Source organism: Cynoglossus semilaevis, chromosome 11 (genome assembly GCF_000523025.1).
Source record: "Cynoglossus semilaevis isolate Cse_v1.0 chromosome 11, Cse_v1.0, whole genome shotgun sequence".
NCBI lineage: Eukaryota > Metazoa > Chordata > Actinopteri > Pleuronectiformes > Cynoglossidae > Cynoglossus > Cynoglossus semilaevis.
In genome coordinates, this window is record NC_024317.1 from 13,549,727 (window position 1) to 13,569,457 (window position 19,731).

Below are 19,731 nucleotides of genomic sequence, written 5' to 3' on the forward strand. Positions count from 1 at the left end.
AACTTTTACCTGTGACCCAGAGCACCTGCTTCATGAGTTTTAACTCTATGGATCTGTTCACAGAAAACCAAATAAAGACTCACTGTTGAAAAACCACATTACCTTTAGTGGGGCTGTTCCTGATGAGTGCTGAATGCAGGGACTCTGTTTTGCTGACATTGATGCCACAATGAACCTCAATCCCAGCTCTAGAGACGAGGTCATCACTGTCTAAAGGTTTGCCCGGCTCATCAGCCTCTGTTGTGGCCTGCACTAGAGGCGGAAGGCCTGGGGGAAGCATAATTGGCAGAGCAGGGGCAGGACTTGAGGTCAACGTGACTGGCACCACAGCCACGGGTGCCACCGGGGCGAGCACGGCAGCAATGGGAACCTCTGGCCTTACATCTGAAGGCAACAATTCAGAAGCAACGTCTCTGTAAAGTGGGGCAGAGGGCTGGGGCTGGAGTGCAGCAGAGGGTAGAAGAGAAGGCTCTGGAGATGCACTGTTCAACTCAGTCGCAGGCTCTGCAAGGCCGTTCAAAGCTTTGAGGGCTGGTACAGAAGGAGCAGCCAGAGTTCTTGGTGCAACAGAAAGAGGCTTGTCTGTTTTGGGAATCTGAGGTGCAGCTATAGATAGTTTCTGCTCCACAACTGTGGTCAGGTGAGAAGAGGAGGAAGCAGAAGTGGACTCCCTGGCAGAGAGACGTTCACTTGTGTTGGCCGTTGTAAGTGCAAGGGTTCCCGGGTTGGTGACAGAGGCAGGGAAGGAAAGCGCCTGCTCCGTAGGAAACATGGCCTCAGTGACTGGTGTGTTGACCTCCAGTCTCTCCACAGGGACTTCAGGCTGCAGAGGCTCAGGTGAGGAAGACTTCTGGACAATGGTTTCCAGTTTTGGCAGATCTTCTAGAATTGGGAAAAAAAAACCAGAGAAAAAAGATATTTTTTACAGTACATTTATTGTACTGTGTTTCTATAAAAGTTGCATGACATTCTGAGGATGTTTAAATTTTAATTTTTGGACAGGATCAACACTACAGATGAGGAAAATAAAAAACAGCTGCCTTAAGAACATAGTTACACAATGGGAAAAGTGGTTGCCATTGTGTCAAAGTTCTTTCAGCACTTTTTGTGTGCAGTTTTTATTTACTGTGGCGTCAGCAGATGTTTGCAGCAGTTGTGGACTGATAGATTTTAATCCACTATAAATTGACAGAATTATCAGCCTCGGAATGTTTTGTGCTGCGGTTTGAAGTTGTGTTAAACATTTCGGTGTCCGACCTTGTTTGGTGTCTGAAGCCGCTGCCGAAATTGGGTGCTGTAGTGGTGGGACCTGGTGGGTGGGTGTGGGTTCCATCGTGTAGCCTCCAGCATGAGCCTGCTGTGGCTGAGGAGGCTGAGGCTGCGACTGCTGCTGCTCTGGACTATGACTGCTTCTCAGCTGCTGCTGCTGCGATTTGAGGTAGAAAATGTGAGGATAATGAGGGTGCGACCATAAAAACTGCCCACACAGAAAACCGGACACAGAAATGAAGGCAACGCACATACAAATAAAGAAGAGACAAGCAAGCCCAGATGCAGGATCGAGCAGAAATAAGAGGTCGGATGGGTTGTGGTCGGGAAAAGGTAGAGGAAGAAGATGGGTGCAAAGATGGCTCAGAAAAAGAATAAAAATAAAAGGGTTTGATTCATTAGGAAACAAATTAAAGGGGGCACAAAAAGACAGAAAAAAGAGAGGAAAGACACGGTTAACATTTATAGATCACAGGGAGAAAAAAGTCCTTATGCAGAACCCAGCATAAAACATGGACTCATCACATTTATTATGAATTCTTTGCTTTAAAGTAAAAGTTTCCTGTGTGCTTAAAGAGTAAATACGGACGTATAATGAAATTGTATATGACACTGTATCATGTTTACTCTGAGGCGTTCTTTACCATAGGGTACAGAAACTGATAAGTATGGGAACCTGAGTGGACCCTGCAGCTGGAGAAGATGCAGATGGAACGAGTGAGAAATTAACAATAAAGTCGTTGAAATTTTGTGTGCGGAAAAACCACGGGACTCTTTACTTTATTTCATTAAATTCATAATCAAGTTATACAGGCAAGTCAAAAAAAACCCATCAAAGTCAGCTCTTCAAAGCAGACCACACACACATGTGCATACGTGTGTGCCTCAGACACCTTTTGAAGTTACATCTGAGTATGAACTTCTTGACTCACCTTCTCAGATAAATGTGTACACTTGTTGGTGCATCTTATCAGTTTTTATGGTAATCCTACTCTGTATATGACTCATGACTCAGCTCTGAAACTGGGCCTGTCGTATTTAAGCAGCAAACTCTGGTCAAAATGAGTAGCGCATGAGATGTGGAGAGTCACATTCATTTTCTTGTGAAGGATTCCATACCTGTGGTGGGGTAGGAGTGGAGGATGGGGGGCCGACAGGAGGCGTTGAATTCCTGCTCCCTGAGCCCCCTGCCATGATCTCCTCCGTGATGTCCCTTCCACCCTGATTGGGGTCTCGGATACGGATCTGGGAGGACAATGACACAAAAAAGAATAGCCCTAACTAAAGCATCCAGGTCTTCAAATGACAGAAACCCGGCCTCATTTCGAGTTTATTTTCTGCCACTAGCTACAGTGGAACAGCTGTATGCTAACAATGACTCAATGGCACGACTAAAATCTTTAACTGAACAAACCTTTCGGTCTAAATTTGACTCTTTCCATATTGTCGCAGGCGTCCTAATCCAAACTACTTCAAGATCGCTGGATTAAATGAAGTCTGTCTGTGCAAACATTTGCTTTGTTCTTTTCAGCTGGTTATTTGGAAGTTCAGGTAAATTCCCAAAGTTGATGTGAGGTTTTAACTGCATTTTGGGGGACTTTTCCTGAAATGTTTCACAGGTGCAACAGTGAACTGTTGATACGTCTCTCTGAAAAGAAAAGAAACTACTAAGGTACTCACTGTTTTCTTCTCACGCTTGGCTGGTGGAGGTTGTGGTGGTGTAGGCACTATGATGGGAGGTGAGGGGGGGTACACAGACTGTCCCGGGTAGTAAGGTGGGCCAGCTGTTTGAACGTTAGCAGGGACAGAGGGTGAGACAGGTGGGGGGTACCTGAGGGGATCTGAAGGAATGTATGAGACAAGAAGAAAGACAACAATTTAGTAAAGAAATCTCAGCATCCAGTTGACGTTAACCATCGTGCCACTGTGATGAAACAAGGACTTACGGTACGGATTTGGGTACTCCCCTGGTCCTGGACCAGGATAGAAGGTACCAGTTCCAGGAGGCTGGACAGAATACTGCTGAGGGGGTCCCACGTATTGTGTATTGTGTCGATACTACAAGTGATGGAGAGCAGGGTAGAAGTATTGAGAACAGCATCATCAACAAAGAAATATAAGCTGTTTCTAACACTATAACTGATCATTTTACATTTAACCAATTTATTAATCATTTCCCATTATCACCTAATGACATATACATTGCAAATGCTAAGAATGGACATACATTTTCATTTGCCCTCAACACAAACATCCTCTGCTTCTGCTTCACTGTCTTTTTCTATAGCTCTGCTTTGGCTCCTAACACATGAGGGACTTCATTAAATCATTAAAAAATAAAATGAAATGCTGTACAGATTTCATGGCGATCACAAGTTTTCCAGCAAATAAGATAAAATGAAAAGCAGTTCCTTGTTGTCTCTGGAGCACACTGTGTAAAAGTGGATACGTTTTTCCACGCACTGAACAAACAACATTACCACTGTTACTTAACAAGGTGTAATAAAACACTCCATCAGAACTTTTTCTAAGAGGTTTCATGATATGAAATGTAAACAGAAAGAACAGAGGAGACTTGTTTGAGAAACCACTTCATATTTCAGTCTGTCAGGTATCCGCCATAAATTAGTCTCCTTCTTTAAAATGACATTACATGTCACACTTGAAAAAAGCTGCATCAGCCATAAAAGAGAGGCCTCTAAAATATGTATGTCATTAACAATTTAGTTCCACACTGCATGTAGGAATGAGAGTTTTTAATTTGTTCTGCAGTAGACTGAGTTTCACCTGTGGGATGTAGTACTGTGCAGCCTGTGGGGAGGGGAATGGCATGGGTGCCATTGTCATCACGTATGGCTGATTGGGAGGGTAGACGGCTGCTGTGGGGGTCTGAGTGCCGGGCCGTAGTTGAGGGGTGTTTGTCTGGAGTGTTGGCCTCGCGGTCTGCATCTGAGTCCTCTGGAAAAACTGAAATGCAATATGGGAAGAAAGCATAGAAACATGACATCAGACAATTATAATTATCAATTACCAAATGTATCTTGTCTTGTTTCTGCACATTTCAACCTAAATGCATTCAACTCTTTGACAATAGCATGTCTGTAATAAAACACAGGCCTGACTGTAAAATAAACAAAAGCAACATGTAAAGAGAAAAATGCCAAAACTGTGACCAGATTATTTACTAAAATGTGTATTATTCTGTACAGGGTTGGAATTTGAATCTGTGCACAATAAAACGAGTAAAATGATCACCTTGAGAGAGAGAGAGAGAGCGAGAGAGAGAGAGAGAGCGAGAGAGAGATACTGCTGAATTAAAAAAAATGAAAGGGACAAAAGCCAATAATAAGAAAGGACTGAAAGGAGGAGAGAATGAAACTAAACATGCTCTAAGAACTGCTCAAAGACCACAGGTAGCCTTGTTTTTTGTGCAGACCTGCTTGACTACCTTGAAACTGCACCAATAAAAACCAAACAAAATAATAAAACAAAAATGTGTGACACTATAGTGTGCATTTAGCAGCAATATGGTCTTTACTGGAGGATCACTGAGCCATGATACAGGAAATGAATAGTAGCTGCTGTGGTAATGTGTCTTTAAGTGGCCATTTTTTGGTTACCTTAACATTTATTGTGCTCTGAATTAGGAAAATGAAACTCCAGATTGGATGTGGAGCACACACAACTGAGAGTGGGGAAACCTCACCGCAGTCTGTGTAATCCAGCAGTGAGACACTATAAAACTAAGCAATCTGTGAAAGTGTGGGAAATGAGGAGAAAACTGTTTGCTCCTTCAACACGGTCTGAGTAAAGTGAGTAGCATGACAAAAGATAAGGGGAGGAGTTAACAGAAAATGTAGGTTGGAAACTGTCAACAAGAAAATGTGTATGGTGGTGATGGTGCGTTTCCAACAGGCTGCAGACACTTCTTCACACAAACGTTAGATAAAAAGAAAGTCAACTAAAAATAGTAATATACAGTAGATGCTCTGCACCTTTTAACTCCCACATGCTGTTAAAACTAGAAATTAAAAACGAAATGAACAAACCACTAAAAAGACACCCCCTAATGGTGCTGTCTTGGAATAAAAAAAAAAGACAGGATGTATGGGCATAACTGTGGTGCAGGGCCATCCAGACTGAAACACCCTGGTGCACATGAGAGGGATGTGGAGGGTTAATAGTCAGGAAGAATGGGATCATCTCAGGATGATCCTCTCCATGCCATGCAGGTCTGAGAGACTTAAACATCAAGGTCATTGTTACCTGAATGGGCCTGAATCCTCCCTTGATTGTGGAAAGCAGGAAAGAGAAAAGAGCCATGGGGAGACTGAACTGATCAAACTAAAACCTTGATACAAAATCACCAAGTATCCACACATGACAACAGACATGAGGGGTGAGGGGAGGGGAGGGTAACCTGCAAATTTGCAGTGATAAATGTTCTAAATCAACGGAAAAGACGGCATGGCCCAGGGTTGACTCATGTGTGGCAGGTATCAATTTCTCTTACCATTTTGTTATGAAACAATATTTGTGAGTGAGCTGGTGTTACTGTATATATTCCTCATACTGTGCAGCCTGAACTTCACATCAGTTCCTTGATCTGGTCGGGACTTGGCAATCTTCTGAAGGACTGACTTTGCAAGTGATGTGCAGACGTGGGCTGTCAGCCAGAGTCAGTTAATGGCATCTTTATATATTATGAAGCTGATAAGAGTCACATCCCGGCGCTGGAGGTTGGATGCAGTATTTACAATACAGAAAATCCAGTGCAAATATTGTGTGAGTGGATGATACACTGTACTGCGGTTTAGTGGCACCTCTCACTTTCCACTTGTTGTTAGTTTGCAACAGCATCTTAGGTTTGGTCATATTGTCTGAAAAATCATAACTCAATTTCTTTTGCAAAGTTGCACACAATTGCAATATACTGTATGTAACTCGATGTGTTTTGTAATAAAAAATCTGCAAAAGATAGCTCAATATTCCAGTTTTAGAGAAAATTAAAAATAAAACATTGAATGCTAAACAAGCATATACTGAATGATGGGGGTAGACATAGACAGAAATAAGCAAACTGGCAGTTTACAACAACATTGTCCGATTCTACATTGCATATAAACATATTGATAATAAAATACTGTCGACCTTAAACTCTTACTTGTCCGTACCAGCAACCATCTGCTGCAGTGGTGACTGTAATCTCTGTTTGCTTTGACATTTTCAACCCACAGACACAGCTGTGTCTGAAACCTAAATCACAGGACACTCACATGAATGGGAATATATTTAAATAATGAAGATGCTTGTTTGACGACAGACCTACACTTGGACCAAATGTATTTGTTTTCTGATCTTTCTGCTCCTTTTCGCTTTCCATGGAGTGTGTTTCAGAGCAGACAATGGCCGTTTCTCAGTTGGCATAAAAGGCCACTGTTGAGCTTCATCTGCTTTCCAACTCCACTTCCGTGATGACACAACGGATCCCTGCGCCACTGTGTGACAGCCAGAGCACACACTTGTGTGTGTGTGTGTTTTTCCAACAAATGCAGTAATTTTTTCCAACACACTTTCAAATGTTTCTGATCCTCTTATGGAGGATCTAGAAAGTCAGGATAAAAATGTCTAGTCTTTAAGACAATAACAAACTAAAAAAATCTACAATGGTAACAGGAAGTCAATGACACTTTCATATACCATGCACAGAGAGACACAACCCCATCATAAATACATGGCATTTCAAACATCCATCCACACAAAAAGGACTTTCAGAGCTCACTCAGACTGGTCCTCAGCCACACTGGGGTCCATGACCTTCAAACAGGGGTTTATATAATAAAATAATCAACAGACTTAGATTGATCAATTTTCAGTTGAAATGCCAGCATTTCCCTCCAGTTTTGCTTATAGCTAACAATTCAGACCATATGTCTCAACTAATTATTCTCTGTGGCTGCACAAAATGAAAGGGGTTTTTCTTCATCAGTTTCTCTTAAACACAACTCAAGAGCAGATCTCTGAACCTGATCTAAGGTAAATGACTGTCGACTTGAGCACTGGTCGTTGACCTGATATAGTTATACAATTCTAGAAACAATGCACAGTGGGCTCCCAGTGCATCTCAACCCAAACCATGGAGCAAACCACCCTTTGATTGGCTGCCATCACGACAGGCAGGACAAAGAGAATCCATTTTCTTAAAGCACAAAAGGTTTTAATAAAAAAATGCATTTTTATCCAGTGTCGTAGGACATGTGGTGCAGGTTGTGTGATATCAAATTCAGCTCAGACTCAGAATATTCATGAGCTTTAATACATTTGTCATTGATTAGAGCCATGTTTGTTTAATAAACTCAGTTTAATCTTTTTTTCCCACATTGGCTGCTCTTTTTATCAGTCTCTCAGAGGGAATAAAAACATTCATATGGTGTCCAGCCGAGATCTAAGTGTTGGTGCACTGGAGAAAATTCTCAAATATAGTCCAATGATGTGGCATTGAAATAAAACAGCCAGTCGTCAAGACAGAGAACACCATAAAATAAATGTTTTATTATTTTAAATAATCGTAATAATTAAAAATAATAATTCCCATTCCTGTTGTCTTTCTCTTCCTATCCAAAATGCACAGCACCTCCTATATTTGGTTTGCTGGGTCATTTGTTTACATTTGCCACAGCAAGCAAACTGCACCAAGACCCAAGTTTTAGAGTTCACCTCCTTGGGTCTGCACACGGGAGTTAAAATGTGCTTTTATACGTGCAGCTGAGCCATGCACGCAAGGAAAGTTCTGGTCTGGTTAAAGTGGACCAAACAGCTGTAGTGTGAAACCTCCTTCAAAAACATCCCTTCTTAAATGAAGCATCAGCCCATTTATTCCCACTCATTACGGCTCTCATATCAGACAGGTTAAAAAAGGGCTTTGTCCCTTTAACAGCTGACTGCAGGCTGACACTAAAACACAGCTTAGATGATGGCGATGATGATGATGATGCAACAGAGGGAAAAAGCCAAAGGTGTGAACAGAGGGTCAAATTACCTGATGGTGGGTTGGTCGAGGCCCCGTGGCAAACTGGTGAAGGGGGTGAGGAGAGGTCCAGCAAGGCATGAAGCAGGGATGGCAAAGCGAAGAGGGGCGGGGCAAAAGAGAGACACAGAGATTGGATGAGTGATGGAGGAAGAGGCTTGAAAACACAGCACAAAACCACCGAGCGACAAAGCTGTACAGAAACACAGGGACTCACGACCAGGCAAGACTGAGTACATGGTTGTATCTGTAGTCGTCGTAGGTAGGCTTTTACAGACTATAAGTTCTGGAGCAGGGGAGTCAAACAAATTTTCACCGGGGGGCCACATTAGCAATAAAGTTCCACTTGAAGGGCAGGTTCTAACTGGAAGACTGTACAGATGTAACTACTTTATAACGCATTAATAAATATTTCTGCGATTGATTTATTATAAGTCAAACACTGGGATACACAACATGAGTTGGCAGGCCAGATTTAGCCCACGGCCCTCGAGTTTGACATGTGTTCTAGATGGATTGGAATAAGAGGAACAGCTAGAAAAGAGGTCAAGAGGTCTAAATCGCTTCTAATGAAGTGACTCAGGGCTTACACAGATGATAAAGAATGTTTCTACCATCTTCTGTGGGAAACTTCACCACTGACAATATTTCATCCTAACAAATACTAATCATACGAGTTTGACTCCGTGGTTCTCCAGACATTTTTTATCAATTTATATCAAAATAATAATTGTTTTATCATAGACCTAAGATACACTAATCAAACAGCTTGACCCACAAGGTTGTCAGTAACCATGTCTTCTGTTGAAAACATCATCATACATCTACTAGTCACTGATATTAAGATCATTAAACAAACAGTTTCAGAAGCAGATGGTTTAACTGTGATGAGCATCATGGGACTGGAACGATTGACTGTGTGTGGCCACTTAAAACAGAACCACTCATCAAACTCTATAAAACTCTCCGTCACTTTTTCCATGAATCGCAATCGGGTCAGTTTCTGTGTAGCAGGAAGGCTGAAGTAAAACGACAGGGAGCACATACACTCACCGGGCGACTCTGTGGCTGTGCATTTATCGTCTGCGTCTGTGGAGAATACACCAGAGGGGCGGAGCCAGCATTTTGTCCAGGGTTGTACGGAGACTGTCAAAATAAGGATGATGCATAGAAAACAGTTTTGTCAACTTGTCAATTGTAGGCAAATGTATATCTTGGTTGGACATAGGACTCAAATTCTCACTTTAAAAGATCCCAGAAGAAAATCTCCTATTAAAGCTTTACACACCTTACAAATATGATCAGTCATCTGGACTGAAAAAATCTGGAATTCCTTTTTATTTCCTTGAAAGCAGTGGCACTAGGCACAGGTGTGTTTAAACAGATATGATCGGTCTTCTGGTACGGTTGCTATCATTTGAGTTTGTGCTGCATGACAAACACTATTTATAGACAGCTGGTGAGAGACTGGAGCTGCTACAGAGTGAGGCAGTGGGCCCATTAGGCTATTACAGCAAAGAGGAACAGCCAGATTCCTCACAAGTGGAGTCGCATACTTTCAGAGGAGCTGAGTCATGGAGCCAACACGGCTGTAAATGAGCGCAGTGTCTGACTTTATTACAAACGGTCACACACTGATTTCCTGGCTCGCATTTGTTGGGCATTTTCCAGAAAAATGACAAGTAATAAGATGATGTAATTCTAACATAACAGAAAAACGGTGACCTGTGGATCAACATTTTTTCACACTTGCTACTGCCTCGTTATAGCTACAGTACACGCAGACATGTAGATAGTATACACAGGCAGATATAATCCTGATCTAACCTCTACTAACAATTCGCAGCTCTTTTATTCAACTCTGGTCTGACTACAACAGATAAGTAATTCATTGTGACATGAGTTTTTAAGGTTCAGACAAAACACTTTGCACAGGCATCTGTTTATTTAGTTTGTTTTTCTTTGTCAATATTAGAAATGGACAAAGCTAATCGCTGCAGGCTATAGTTGAAAGGTAAAGCCTTTGGGGGGAAAAAAAAAATTAGTTTCAGTATTAGTTTTTGCTTGAAGAATTAGTATTTGTGCAGGTGCATACGTTTACTGTATGGCCCTGTTAGTGCACTCTTTTATTTTAACAATTTAAGGCAAATGTAGAGAACCAGAAGTTTATTATCAGAGGTAGAAAACATTTGTTTTAAGCAGACATGGAGGACAGGCTGCAGGGACCCTGGTGGCTCACTCCCCTGAGGCAGACAGGCTGCTGGAGCTGCTCAGCTGAAGCACTGGGCTTACAAAGGTGCCACGCCTTTGACAGCTTACAGGGACGCAACTACATTCAAAATTTTTAGTCCTAAAAACCTGTTGATGAAATGTTCTCCAAGGCATTCACGGGGGCTGAAAACAGTGGGGAATGAACTTTTAATACTTGTGTACACCTCGTAGTTTTTACTAAATTTTTACACTTGATGTGGCAAAAATCTATGATGCATAACTGAAAATAATTGTGTCATTTTGTCAATGTATAGTTTTGTTTTACAACCTAACAAACAGTAGACTTTTAACTCTGGAATGTTTGTCTTTACGTGGTGACAGAAACAGAAACCATAGCTGTCATGTCCTACAGGCCAGGACGCCTGTTAGTACTCCCAGTAGGATACAATTACTGCATGTTTAGTACTCATGTGTCAGATTACAGCCATCCTGGAACAACTTTTGAATCCAGTTACACACTTTTTAAAATTTCTTTGACTGCTTTTTGATCTTCTTTTTCACAGAAGTTCCACAAACATGAAATTAGGTATTCTTTCCGGAGTATTCTCTGTACGTTTAAATGATTTTCTGCTTTCCTGTTACTGGGAATTGTGTGTTTTTCTCCTCCTCAGGATTTAGCAGGTTTTTGTAATGAACATGGCGTACTATTATTAAAAAAAAACCTATAATACTTGTTAAGGGTAGACAATACAAGATTACACAAGAGCTCTTTTGTTTTTATAAATATAATTTTAAATACATTTTTATCTTGTTTCTAGATAAAACTATGTATTACAGTAGCTACATATAAAATATTATTTCTGATCTTACATAATTAAAAGAAATCTATTTTTAAGATATCTCAATTTTTAAAGTTTAAATTCAGTCACCCAAACCTGAATTTCTGGTTAAAACAAACAACACAGAAACGTAAACAAAGTAAAAAAGAGAATGACAGCAAAAACAATAAAAAACTCACCCCTCCGCCTGACTCCCAGCCCTTTGGGTAGCGATATGTGGGAGCCGTGGGTACTGATACCTGAGAGAGCGCCGGGGAGTGGGCATGACCAGGCGGGGTGCCCGCCAAATTAAGGTGTCCCTTTGTGATGTCATGAGGAGTGTAAGGAGAACCAGCATGCCTGGATACCTGTGTGCACAAACAGTTAAACGACAATGATTGTGGTGTTGGTCACACAGACACATTCAATTCACAGGTCAAAGGTCAAAAAACTGTGTAGTGTTTTTAATGAAATGTTGACTCAGAATTATTAGCAATTTTTGGATTTTATATATGGGATCTATGCAATTTTTAAACAATCATCTGGAAAATGTGAGGAACACCAAAGAAAACTACACAAAAATCAATCTCTCGCACTACACACTACGTCTGGTATCTCAGCTGCTCTTTTAATGAGATTCATGTTCCTTCAGTTCCTTGCAAAAGATTTAACCAGATTACTTACCATTTGAGCGTTTGTAAACATGCGTCTTTCCTGGTCTGTAAACATCACTCACTGTTTGCATCTAAGATCAGTGATTCGGAGAAATCACTTGCTCAGTAATTTAACAGAAAGAGCAGGTGTTAGAAAAATAGCAGGTGTTGGGATTGATGTGAGATTTTCTCTTCCCCTCACAATCAGGACGACCTCAGAGAGCTCAGATCTTTGAAATGCCCTTAAGGTAAACAGTTTTGCTTACAAGCATCAGTGATGGAAGAAAGGTTCAGCTAAATGGAGTTGGACGATCAGTACCATCATTTGAAGACTAGTTTGTTTTGTGCAAAATCTTTACTAAAAAAAGAAATAAAATAATATTGTAATAACTTGTATGAAGGGAGGTCAAACAGTTTAAGACAAATTAGAAGCAGCAGTGTTTCCATCAGAAGGAGAATTCTGAGTAGAATTACGAAGACGTGTGCCGCTATAGGTCACAACATCTGTCTTTGTCTTGTCTAAGAACCTCTTCCTTTAAAATGTTCTTCCAGTTTTTATATTTTATTTGGGTTTAGAAAATATAAACTTGTACATACATATACACCCACACACGTTAGTCTTGTTGCTGTTTTATGGTAATGAATGTAATTTTGCTTAAAATTACTTGAAGATGTCTTAGAGAAGGTGTTTATAGAACAAGTGGTAAATAAAACTGCTTATCTTCTGTTTATGACACAGCGGCTCTAATTTAATTTCACTATCTTTGCTGCCAAATTCCTCTGTTTCCCTAATGCTTGTGCACGAGGGGCCTGAATTTGTGCACAGGTTTCTAATTAAAGTCAATTTAATAGATTCCAACTGTGAGGGGAAGGTGATGTCCACCTTTTTCAGGCCCTGTTCTACACAGTGTTTAAAAATGAGACTCTTTAGCTGTGGGTGTTACATACAGCAGTTGGCTAAAGACTGGGTTTTGGCCTCTCCTGGAGCCTGCTTTGCCAAACTATGTTGTGCAAGGTTGTCTACGCCTCATGTTGCAGAACTGGGTCAAGTAAATTATACATATTCTCACTCTCTTCTGGCAGACAGCACGCACCAGGTAAAAATACAGATATGTTACCAAGCCTTGACACAGAATCTACAAGCTTTGTAGTGGGACAGTTTTTAAAACTGGTCCTGACTTTTTAATTCCCTTTGAAAAAGCCATTGCCTTGAGTTCAAATGTCTTTGAGTTTTTAAAAAAATCTTCAATTATCAATCAATTTCTTCAATTAATAAACCCCCTTAATGCAAACCGGCCAGCACTCTGTTCTAGTGAAGACGTATCTTTAGCCTGGGCTGTGATGCAGAATGGTCTTTAGCTGCTGCAGCTGTGGGCTGATACCACTGCAGGAGCTGCTGCAGACCTGACACACTGGGGAATGAGAGGATACTGCAGGAGGAGAGCAGGATGCAGACTAACTAGAAAGCATGAATAACCACCTTTTCTCCAGGGGTCTTTTATCTTCCTAATTAAAATACTGTCAAAAGCGAAAGCAAGGCACCTATAGACTGACTTTTAGTGGGAAAAAAAACACATATTGTTTTAAATATATACGTGCTGCTACAGGCAGAATTCTATACTGGCTCTATAGTATTGAGTCGTTCCGCCTTTCAGCATTTTCTCTGTGTGGCCCAGTTCCCTCAGATGACCTAGGATGGAGCGTATAATCCAGCTGCTGTTGCCAGGGGTGGAGCCTTCTACGCTACAGGCAAGCGAGTGATTCTAAGGATACACAGGGCAATGAGGTGGGGGAAGGGAAGCGACTGGCTGTATAGAGGCTTCATATAAAAAGGAGGGGGATAATGTGCAACACATGCACAGAAAGATTGTTTCATGCCAAAAGCAGGATTTAATCCCATCCGTTCCATCACTTGTTGGAGCCTAAATGCCCGAAATGAACTAGGGGAAAAAAAATCATCCTTTGTTTTTACAGCACACTCCGTTATTTGTACCATTAACGGTGAAAATGTCACTCATCAGTATCATATAAAGTCTAATGAGCTCTTCAGCAAGGACGTCCCTTCAATCAGGTGTCAAATGTTAGGAGAAGCCTTGGGTAGCAGCGTAAAATGAAAAAGAAAAGCCCCTAGGATCAACTAAGGACAATGTGCAGACAAGAATTTGAATTTATTTTCCTGTAACCAAACCTTACTGTGGCTTCTAAGTGACATGTTAATAGTTTAGAGGGTAAAATAAACCGTGAGTCCTGAATATTATTGTGACAAATGATCAGTGAAAGGTTCATTAATTTCTGAAAGACAATTAAAAAAAACCCTAACTCCACTGAGTTGTATTTATTTTGGAGCATAAATATTGTGTGACATCACTGTGTGGGTCAGAATCGTACCGTGTTTCAACATTTTTACTTGAAAAAAATGGCTCATTTACAGCTAACGGATGTCAGTGGTTAATTACACATGTTACTACAATAGTACAGCAACTGGTCATACAGGTACAAATACACACATATTTCTAAGATTTTTTGCACCAACTGTGGGAAACAACAACTCCAGTAAATGGTACTGAATGCTTCTTTAAGTGTCTCTGTAACTTTATAAAGTGACTAAATGAGTTCAGTGCAGTGTGTTCAGGTGCACGAATACAGTGTTAGTGAAAGGCTGCAGTGACTCACGCTGTAGACTGCAGTGACTCCAGGCTGTGTGGGGAAGATTCTGTCGTCAAGTGATGGCTGAACCCGTGTGATTCTGGAAAAGGTACATTCAGGAAAACAAAACTGGACATTTGAATCAGGTGAATTGTTAATAGTTGTTGTTCGAGCAAGTAACAGGTTTCTAATACTTTTCTTTTTGCAACGAAAGTGCATGTTTTCATGAAAGAAACATTTTGATTTGAACATTTTGCTGATATAACTCTGCAGAGACTGTTTTTTTTTTCATCAGTACCTACAGCACATTTAGGTCCAGAGGCTTTCCTCAAACCCATATAATACAGCTATTTGGAATTTTAAGGACACCCCTCCTCTAACACCCCTCCCCCACCACCCCACCCCATCTTTGAGAGTACACTATGTACCTTCACCGTTTTTGCAAGAGTTAAAAGGAAAACGTGAAGTGGATTTCTGGACTGCTTCAGGCGAGGAGACATACAGGAGTTGATTTTACGACTGCTCATGCCTTAAATGGTGATAATGAACAGTAAAAAAAAAAAAAAAAAGAATATTCAAATCGTTAGGAGATTTTCTGTTATTACACTGAATTGACCAGTAAAACTCTCTGCTGTTAAATTAATTATAATAGGGCATAACTTTTAAAAAAAAGACTCCATAAAGATGAAGAGAATCACTTGGAGGACACCGATCAAATGTTAGCACAGGCCAGAAAGTGGATGTGACAATGAGAAGGAACAACTCTATGGCTAATAATCTGCTGGAGCAGTTGACTGTGACAGTCAGACTTCACACACCACCAGTCACATGCTTTAAGGGAAACCTAACATCTGCTGACCCCGCCACCCCCCCTCCTTTCATTTAGATCGGGCGTTCCTTCCAGTCCTCAAACCCTGCTCCTGCCTGCGGGGCACTTCAGCTCCCCTGGCTCCCTGCCAGCATCTCTATGTGTGACCAACAACGGAAAAGTGAAAGAGGGCGAGATAAAGAAAGACAAAAGAATCCTTCAACTGGCGAGATGTGGTTCAAAAACAAGAATCACACTAGGGAATTTGATATGATTATCAATTTTGTATTTCACTGCTAGGTTTTGGGGGGAAACTAATCCTAGATAGATATATAGAACTTTAATAATCCCTCAGGAGTTCTCTGCAGGAAATTAAGGCACAAGCTGCGGTGTAGCACCAAAACAACACGAATAATCCAAGAATAGATGCAATACAACACAAATAAGAACAGCATCACACCATCAAATACAGATAACCTGAACGGTGACTATAAGCAGGTTAGTAGGAGTAGGAGTAGTAGTAGTAGTACTAGTAGATAATTATTGTTGTGTGTGGTGTCACTATTGCAATCTCTATTATTAAATTAAATTTAGAATTCTATATACTATAGTATACCACAATATCTCTATGGTACACATACGTATATATAAGCAAAATAAGGATAATTATAAAATCAGTTACACAAACAAGTATATAAATAGTTAATAATGGTTAGTAATAGAATATGAGATTGTGGTTATTGCACTGATTATTGTTGGGTTATTGCACATACACTTTACCCACCAGTACCTTGTTGTAGCACTCACAGTTGTAACAGAACAGGTGTATAAGCTAAAGAGGAATGATCTTTTTGGAATATGCCTCTGCCATTAGGGAAGAAAAAAGCCCGTAAATGAAAAGCCGTGGTCATTCATATACTTTGATGGAGTCAGCTGTCTTTTTTACGAGGGAACACAACTTTGCTGTACGTACACCCTATCAACCACAGATTGTTGATTGTTGATAACCACAGATTGAACAGCAACTGTACCCGTGTGGTTTTAGCTTAGGCGCGAACAATCATGCACTGTCATTTTATCGTCCTTTCTCATGATACTCCTTATTCTGGAACGAGGTAAATCTGTACACTCTAGAACACACGACCCAAATTCACTGCTGCGACCGTTCGAGGCCCTGATAAACTGTTGCCTTCTTCTTTGATTAGCTTTAGTGATAGGTTTTATTATGGCTACACAGCTGTTGTGGCCTTATTTTAGTTAATGTTATCTTAGGTAATGTTTACTGTATATGATCGGACTTTACAAAATAATTACAAAATTGTATTTTTTTTAATGCTGAAAATCAAATGATTTGTTAAAAGACATTTGCTGTACCATTCCTGTCCAAGCATTGAAGAATCTTCAGATATAGTACAAAAGATACTGTACATACTACAGAACAAGATGCACCTTTTTACTATTTTACTATATGCCAGTGGTTTGTCACACTATAAGCCATGTGTCCCCAGGGGGCGCCAGTGCCTTTGTGGGAAATCATAAACACAACAACAAAAGCGGTATCAGATCCAAACTAGCTGACAGCAGACACAGACTAGAGGCTTGTAGAAAAAGAAAACACAGGAAGTATAACAATAATGACTTTAAATAGACATTTTCATTGACTGGTGTTCAGTAATCACTGTTTTAATAAAACAATGAAACAAAAAATGTCTTCATTTGTGCAACATGAAAACAAACTAAAATACTAATTGTAATGGAAAGTATGCGTTTGTTTGTGCTTTTGTAAAAATGTATTGCATTCAGTTTTCTTTCTTGGCCAATAAAAATAATTCAAGGCCACTCACAAAGACCTAAAAAATATTACTTAAAATGTCAGCCAACAGAAAAGTTACATTTTAATAATCACGTTCATAAAGAACCATTAAAAGTATTAGATACATCAGTTAATGGACACCCATGTTTATGAAACAGGATTTCTTGAGGCAAAATATAATATGCGTCTAGAATACTAGATAGTCGCAGGTACAGTGGGACTCTTTTACTGCATGCATTTGGTACAACCATAAGAGTGGCTGAATGCACTAATTAGACTTAAACCTCGGTATGATCTCCATTCATTTTATGTTTCAGAAGAGACGGTGCGCACAAGGTCAACTGGAAGGTCTTAGAGCAGGGACACTGCTGTTATAGTGTGTTAGTGGGGCGGAAAATATAGCTGTACTATCTCACCAGACAAAGTTACACCAGAAATGTATGGTTAAATACTCCTAACGAGGAAGGAGATCATATAATATCTTTACCCAGTACTCCTGGGGTCACTGACTCTGCCATTGTCAGCTGTGAGTCACATATGAGAGGAAAAAGTCGTTGCTTTCTCATCGTCAGCCTTACTGTAAGGACATTAAAGAACAGAGTGAGTGAGAGGGACAGAAAAGGGAGGATGGGATGCAGTCTAACAAGCAGTAGGTCAGGATAAGGGTAACAACACGGGTCACTAAACTTTAATCTGCTAATAATAAACAAAGTACTAAATCAGTTGTGTTGCAGGAAACGTTAACATCCAAAGTTTTTTTTTTTGCTGACTGAGCTGCTCTATAGACCAAGTTCGCACAAAACTAGGAGTTCTGCTTGTATTCAAGCATAGTAACGATACTTCTTGACACTAACAAAAGCCATACATGTGAAATGCTAAGGGACTTCATTAGTGTTGGACATTCCACCTGGAAACCACAGACCACAGGGTTCAGAATTGAGGCACAGGAAGTGAGTGGAGACGGCCCAGCTGGTGCAGACACAATCTCTCCCTCCCCCCTGCTGGACTACTGGCCTTTCACTCATACGCCCAGTGACTTGCCCACTTGTTGCCCACCTTTATTTGAGTCAGAATAAGGTAGATGATTTAAAGAGACCTTGCTACCTATAGGCAAGTTATCATGGTTCTCGATGAAATGTTAGTAACACACTTTGAATGGAAAAACAAAGGATGAAGCACAGCTGGATTCTTCACACACCTGTTTTACAGCCCTGAACAGCCAGTGTCTGTGTCTTCAACTCTAAATGGTAATGAGCCACAGCACACATTACAGATAGTTATCACTTAACTTAAGAAAAAACTATATTATGCATCCCTAATTGTACTGTACATATATATGTTGATAAAAACCATTTAAAAAATGCATAAATGTCCAAACCTTGTGTTAATTTTCTGTTTACACAAAGGATGTGACAGTAAAGTATAAGGGATGTCTCCAGAAGGCCACTCCCACTCTAGGAAAAAAAAACAAAAAAACAGTCCTGCATGCTGGCTCACAACTACTCAGCAGTTTATTTATAACACCCTACCCCAAGTATGCTCATGAGAATATCTAGTCATACAGGCTGCACACACCTGTCCAAAAATATAGAACTACTGGGTAGTCAGTGTAACCAGCTGGGGACAATCGTGATGTAGCCACTGCTACTTCAAACTTGCAGAGGCTGATTCTGAAGGCTTCCTGGTGCACAGGTTTAAACAGGACTGCTGTACTGTTTACATAAAGCAAAAGCTGGTTTTCCTTTGTTCATCCAGTATAAGAGATGATAGATAAATATAAGAGAAAAGGCTAAGAAAACACAAATGGAGATGATGTGTAGTGAAAATACTGTACCATGAAAACTGGGAGTTCGGACAGGGTGATTGGGGGGGTGGGGGGGGGCATGGTAAATAAATAAAGACTTAGTTTTGTCAGCTGGACCAGCAGTTGGATGAGGTAAACCTTGGGGGGGAAGGAAGGAAAAAAGGGAGTGCTAAAGCAAGTCGGGTGACCTGGGCCTTTGTTGGCAGATGGTGGGAAGCGCCACCTTGGCCTCTCGCTCTGAATGTTAAGCAGCAGTGCCATTGTCTGGCAAGTGCAACAGCAGACGCATGCGCTGGGTGTTTCTCTAGCAACCAGGAACAGAAACAAACTTGCCCCCCCACCTCCCCCCCACACACACACACTCATCATGTTCTGCACACATGGCCTGGCTTGCAATCCTGCCTCTGGACCCCTGTGAATCCTGGGAGTACACAAATACCCAGACTACATATCCAAATGTATGGGCATTCCCATCCAACAAGAGAGCGAGAAAACAAAAATTTCCTGCTGTGTTCTCTGACCTCCGATGTGAGGTCACAGACGTGGTGACACTCAGATGCTCCTTTGTCACATGGGCATGAAAATGAAATATTGTGCAGTAGCAGAGCAGCAGAAGTCAACAAAGGGAGGTTCAGGGAGGATCAAGGTGACGCTAGGACACTTCCCAGACAAAGGAAAACAG

General features: G+C 40.8%; 1 protein-coding gene across 10 annotated transcripts in view; it reads right to left on the bottom strand.

Annotated features, from left to right (window-relative positions):
- The window catches only part of eif4g3a (eukaryotic translation initiation factor 4 gamma, 3a), a 37,091-nt gene that overhangs the window by 13,437 nt on the left and 3,923 nt on the right, over positions 1-19,731 (bottom strand). For 2 of the 10 annotated variants that reach the window (XM_025060093.1, XM_025060088.1), the window contains exons 2-12: positions 14,652-14,724; positions 11,526-11,693; positions 9,350-9,442; positions 8,309-8,341; positions 5,536-5,556; positions 4,057-4,236; positions 3,216-3,327; positions 2,950-3,110; positions 2,389-2,523; positions 1,258-1,477; positions 103-882 (exon numbers count right to left, since the gene is read on the bottom strand). In XM_025060093.1, coding sequence (XP_024915861.1) covers positions 103-882; positions 1,258-1,477; positions 2,389-2,523; positions 2,950-3,110; positions 3,216-3,327; positions 4,057-4,236; positions 5,536-5,556; positions 8,309-8,341; positions 9,350-9,442; positions 11,526-11,693; positions 14,652-14,724 — 1,976 coding nt within the window. Of the gene's footprint in view, positions 1-102; positions 883-1,257; positions 1,478-2,388; positions 2,524-2,949; positions 3,111-3,215; positions 3,328-4,056; positions 4,237-5,535; positions 5,557-8,308; positions 8,342-9,343; positions 9,443-11,525; positions 11,694-14,651; positions 14,725-19,731 lie in introns of all 10 variants that reach the window. The other 8 variants (XM_025060089.1, XM_008320733.3, XM_025060094.1 and 5 more) reach the window with 6 other exon arrangements.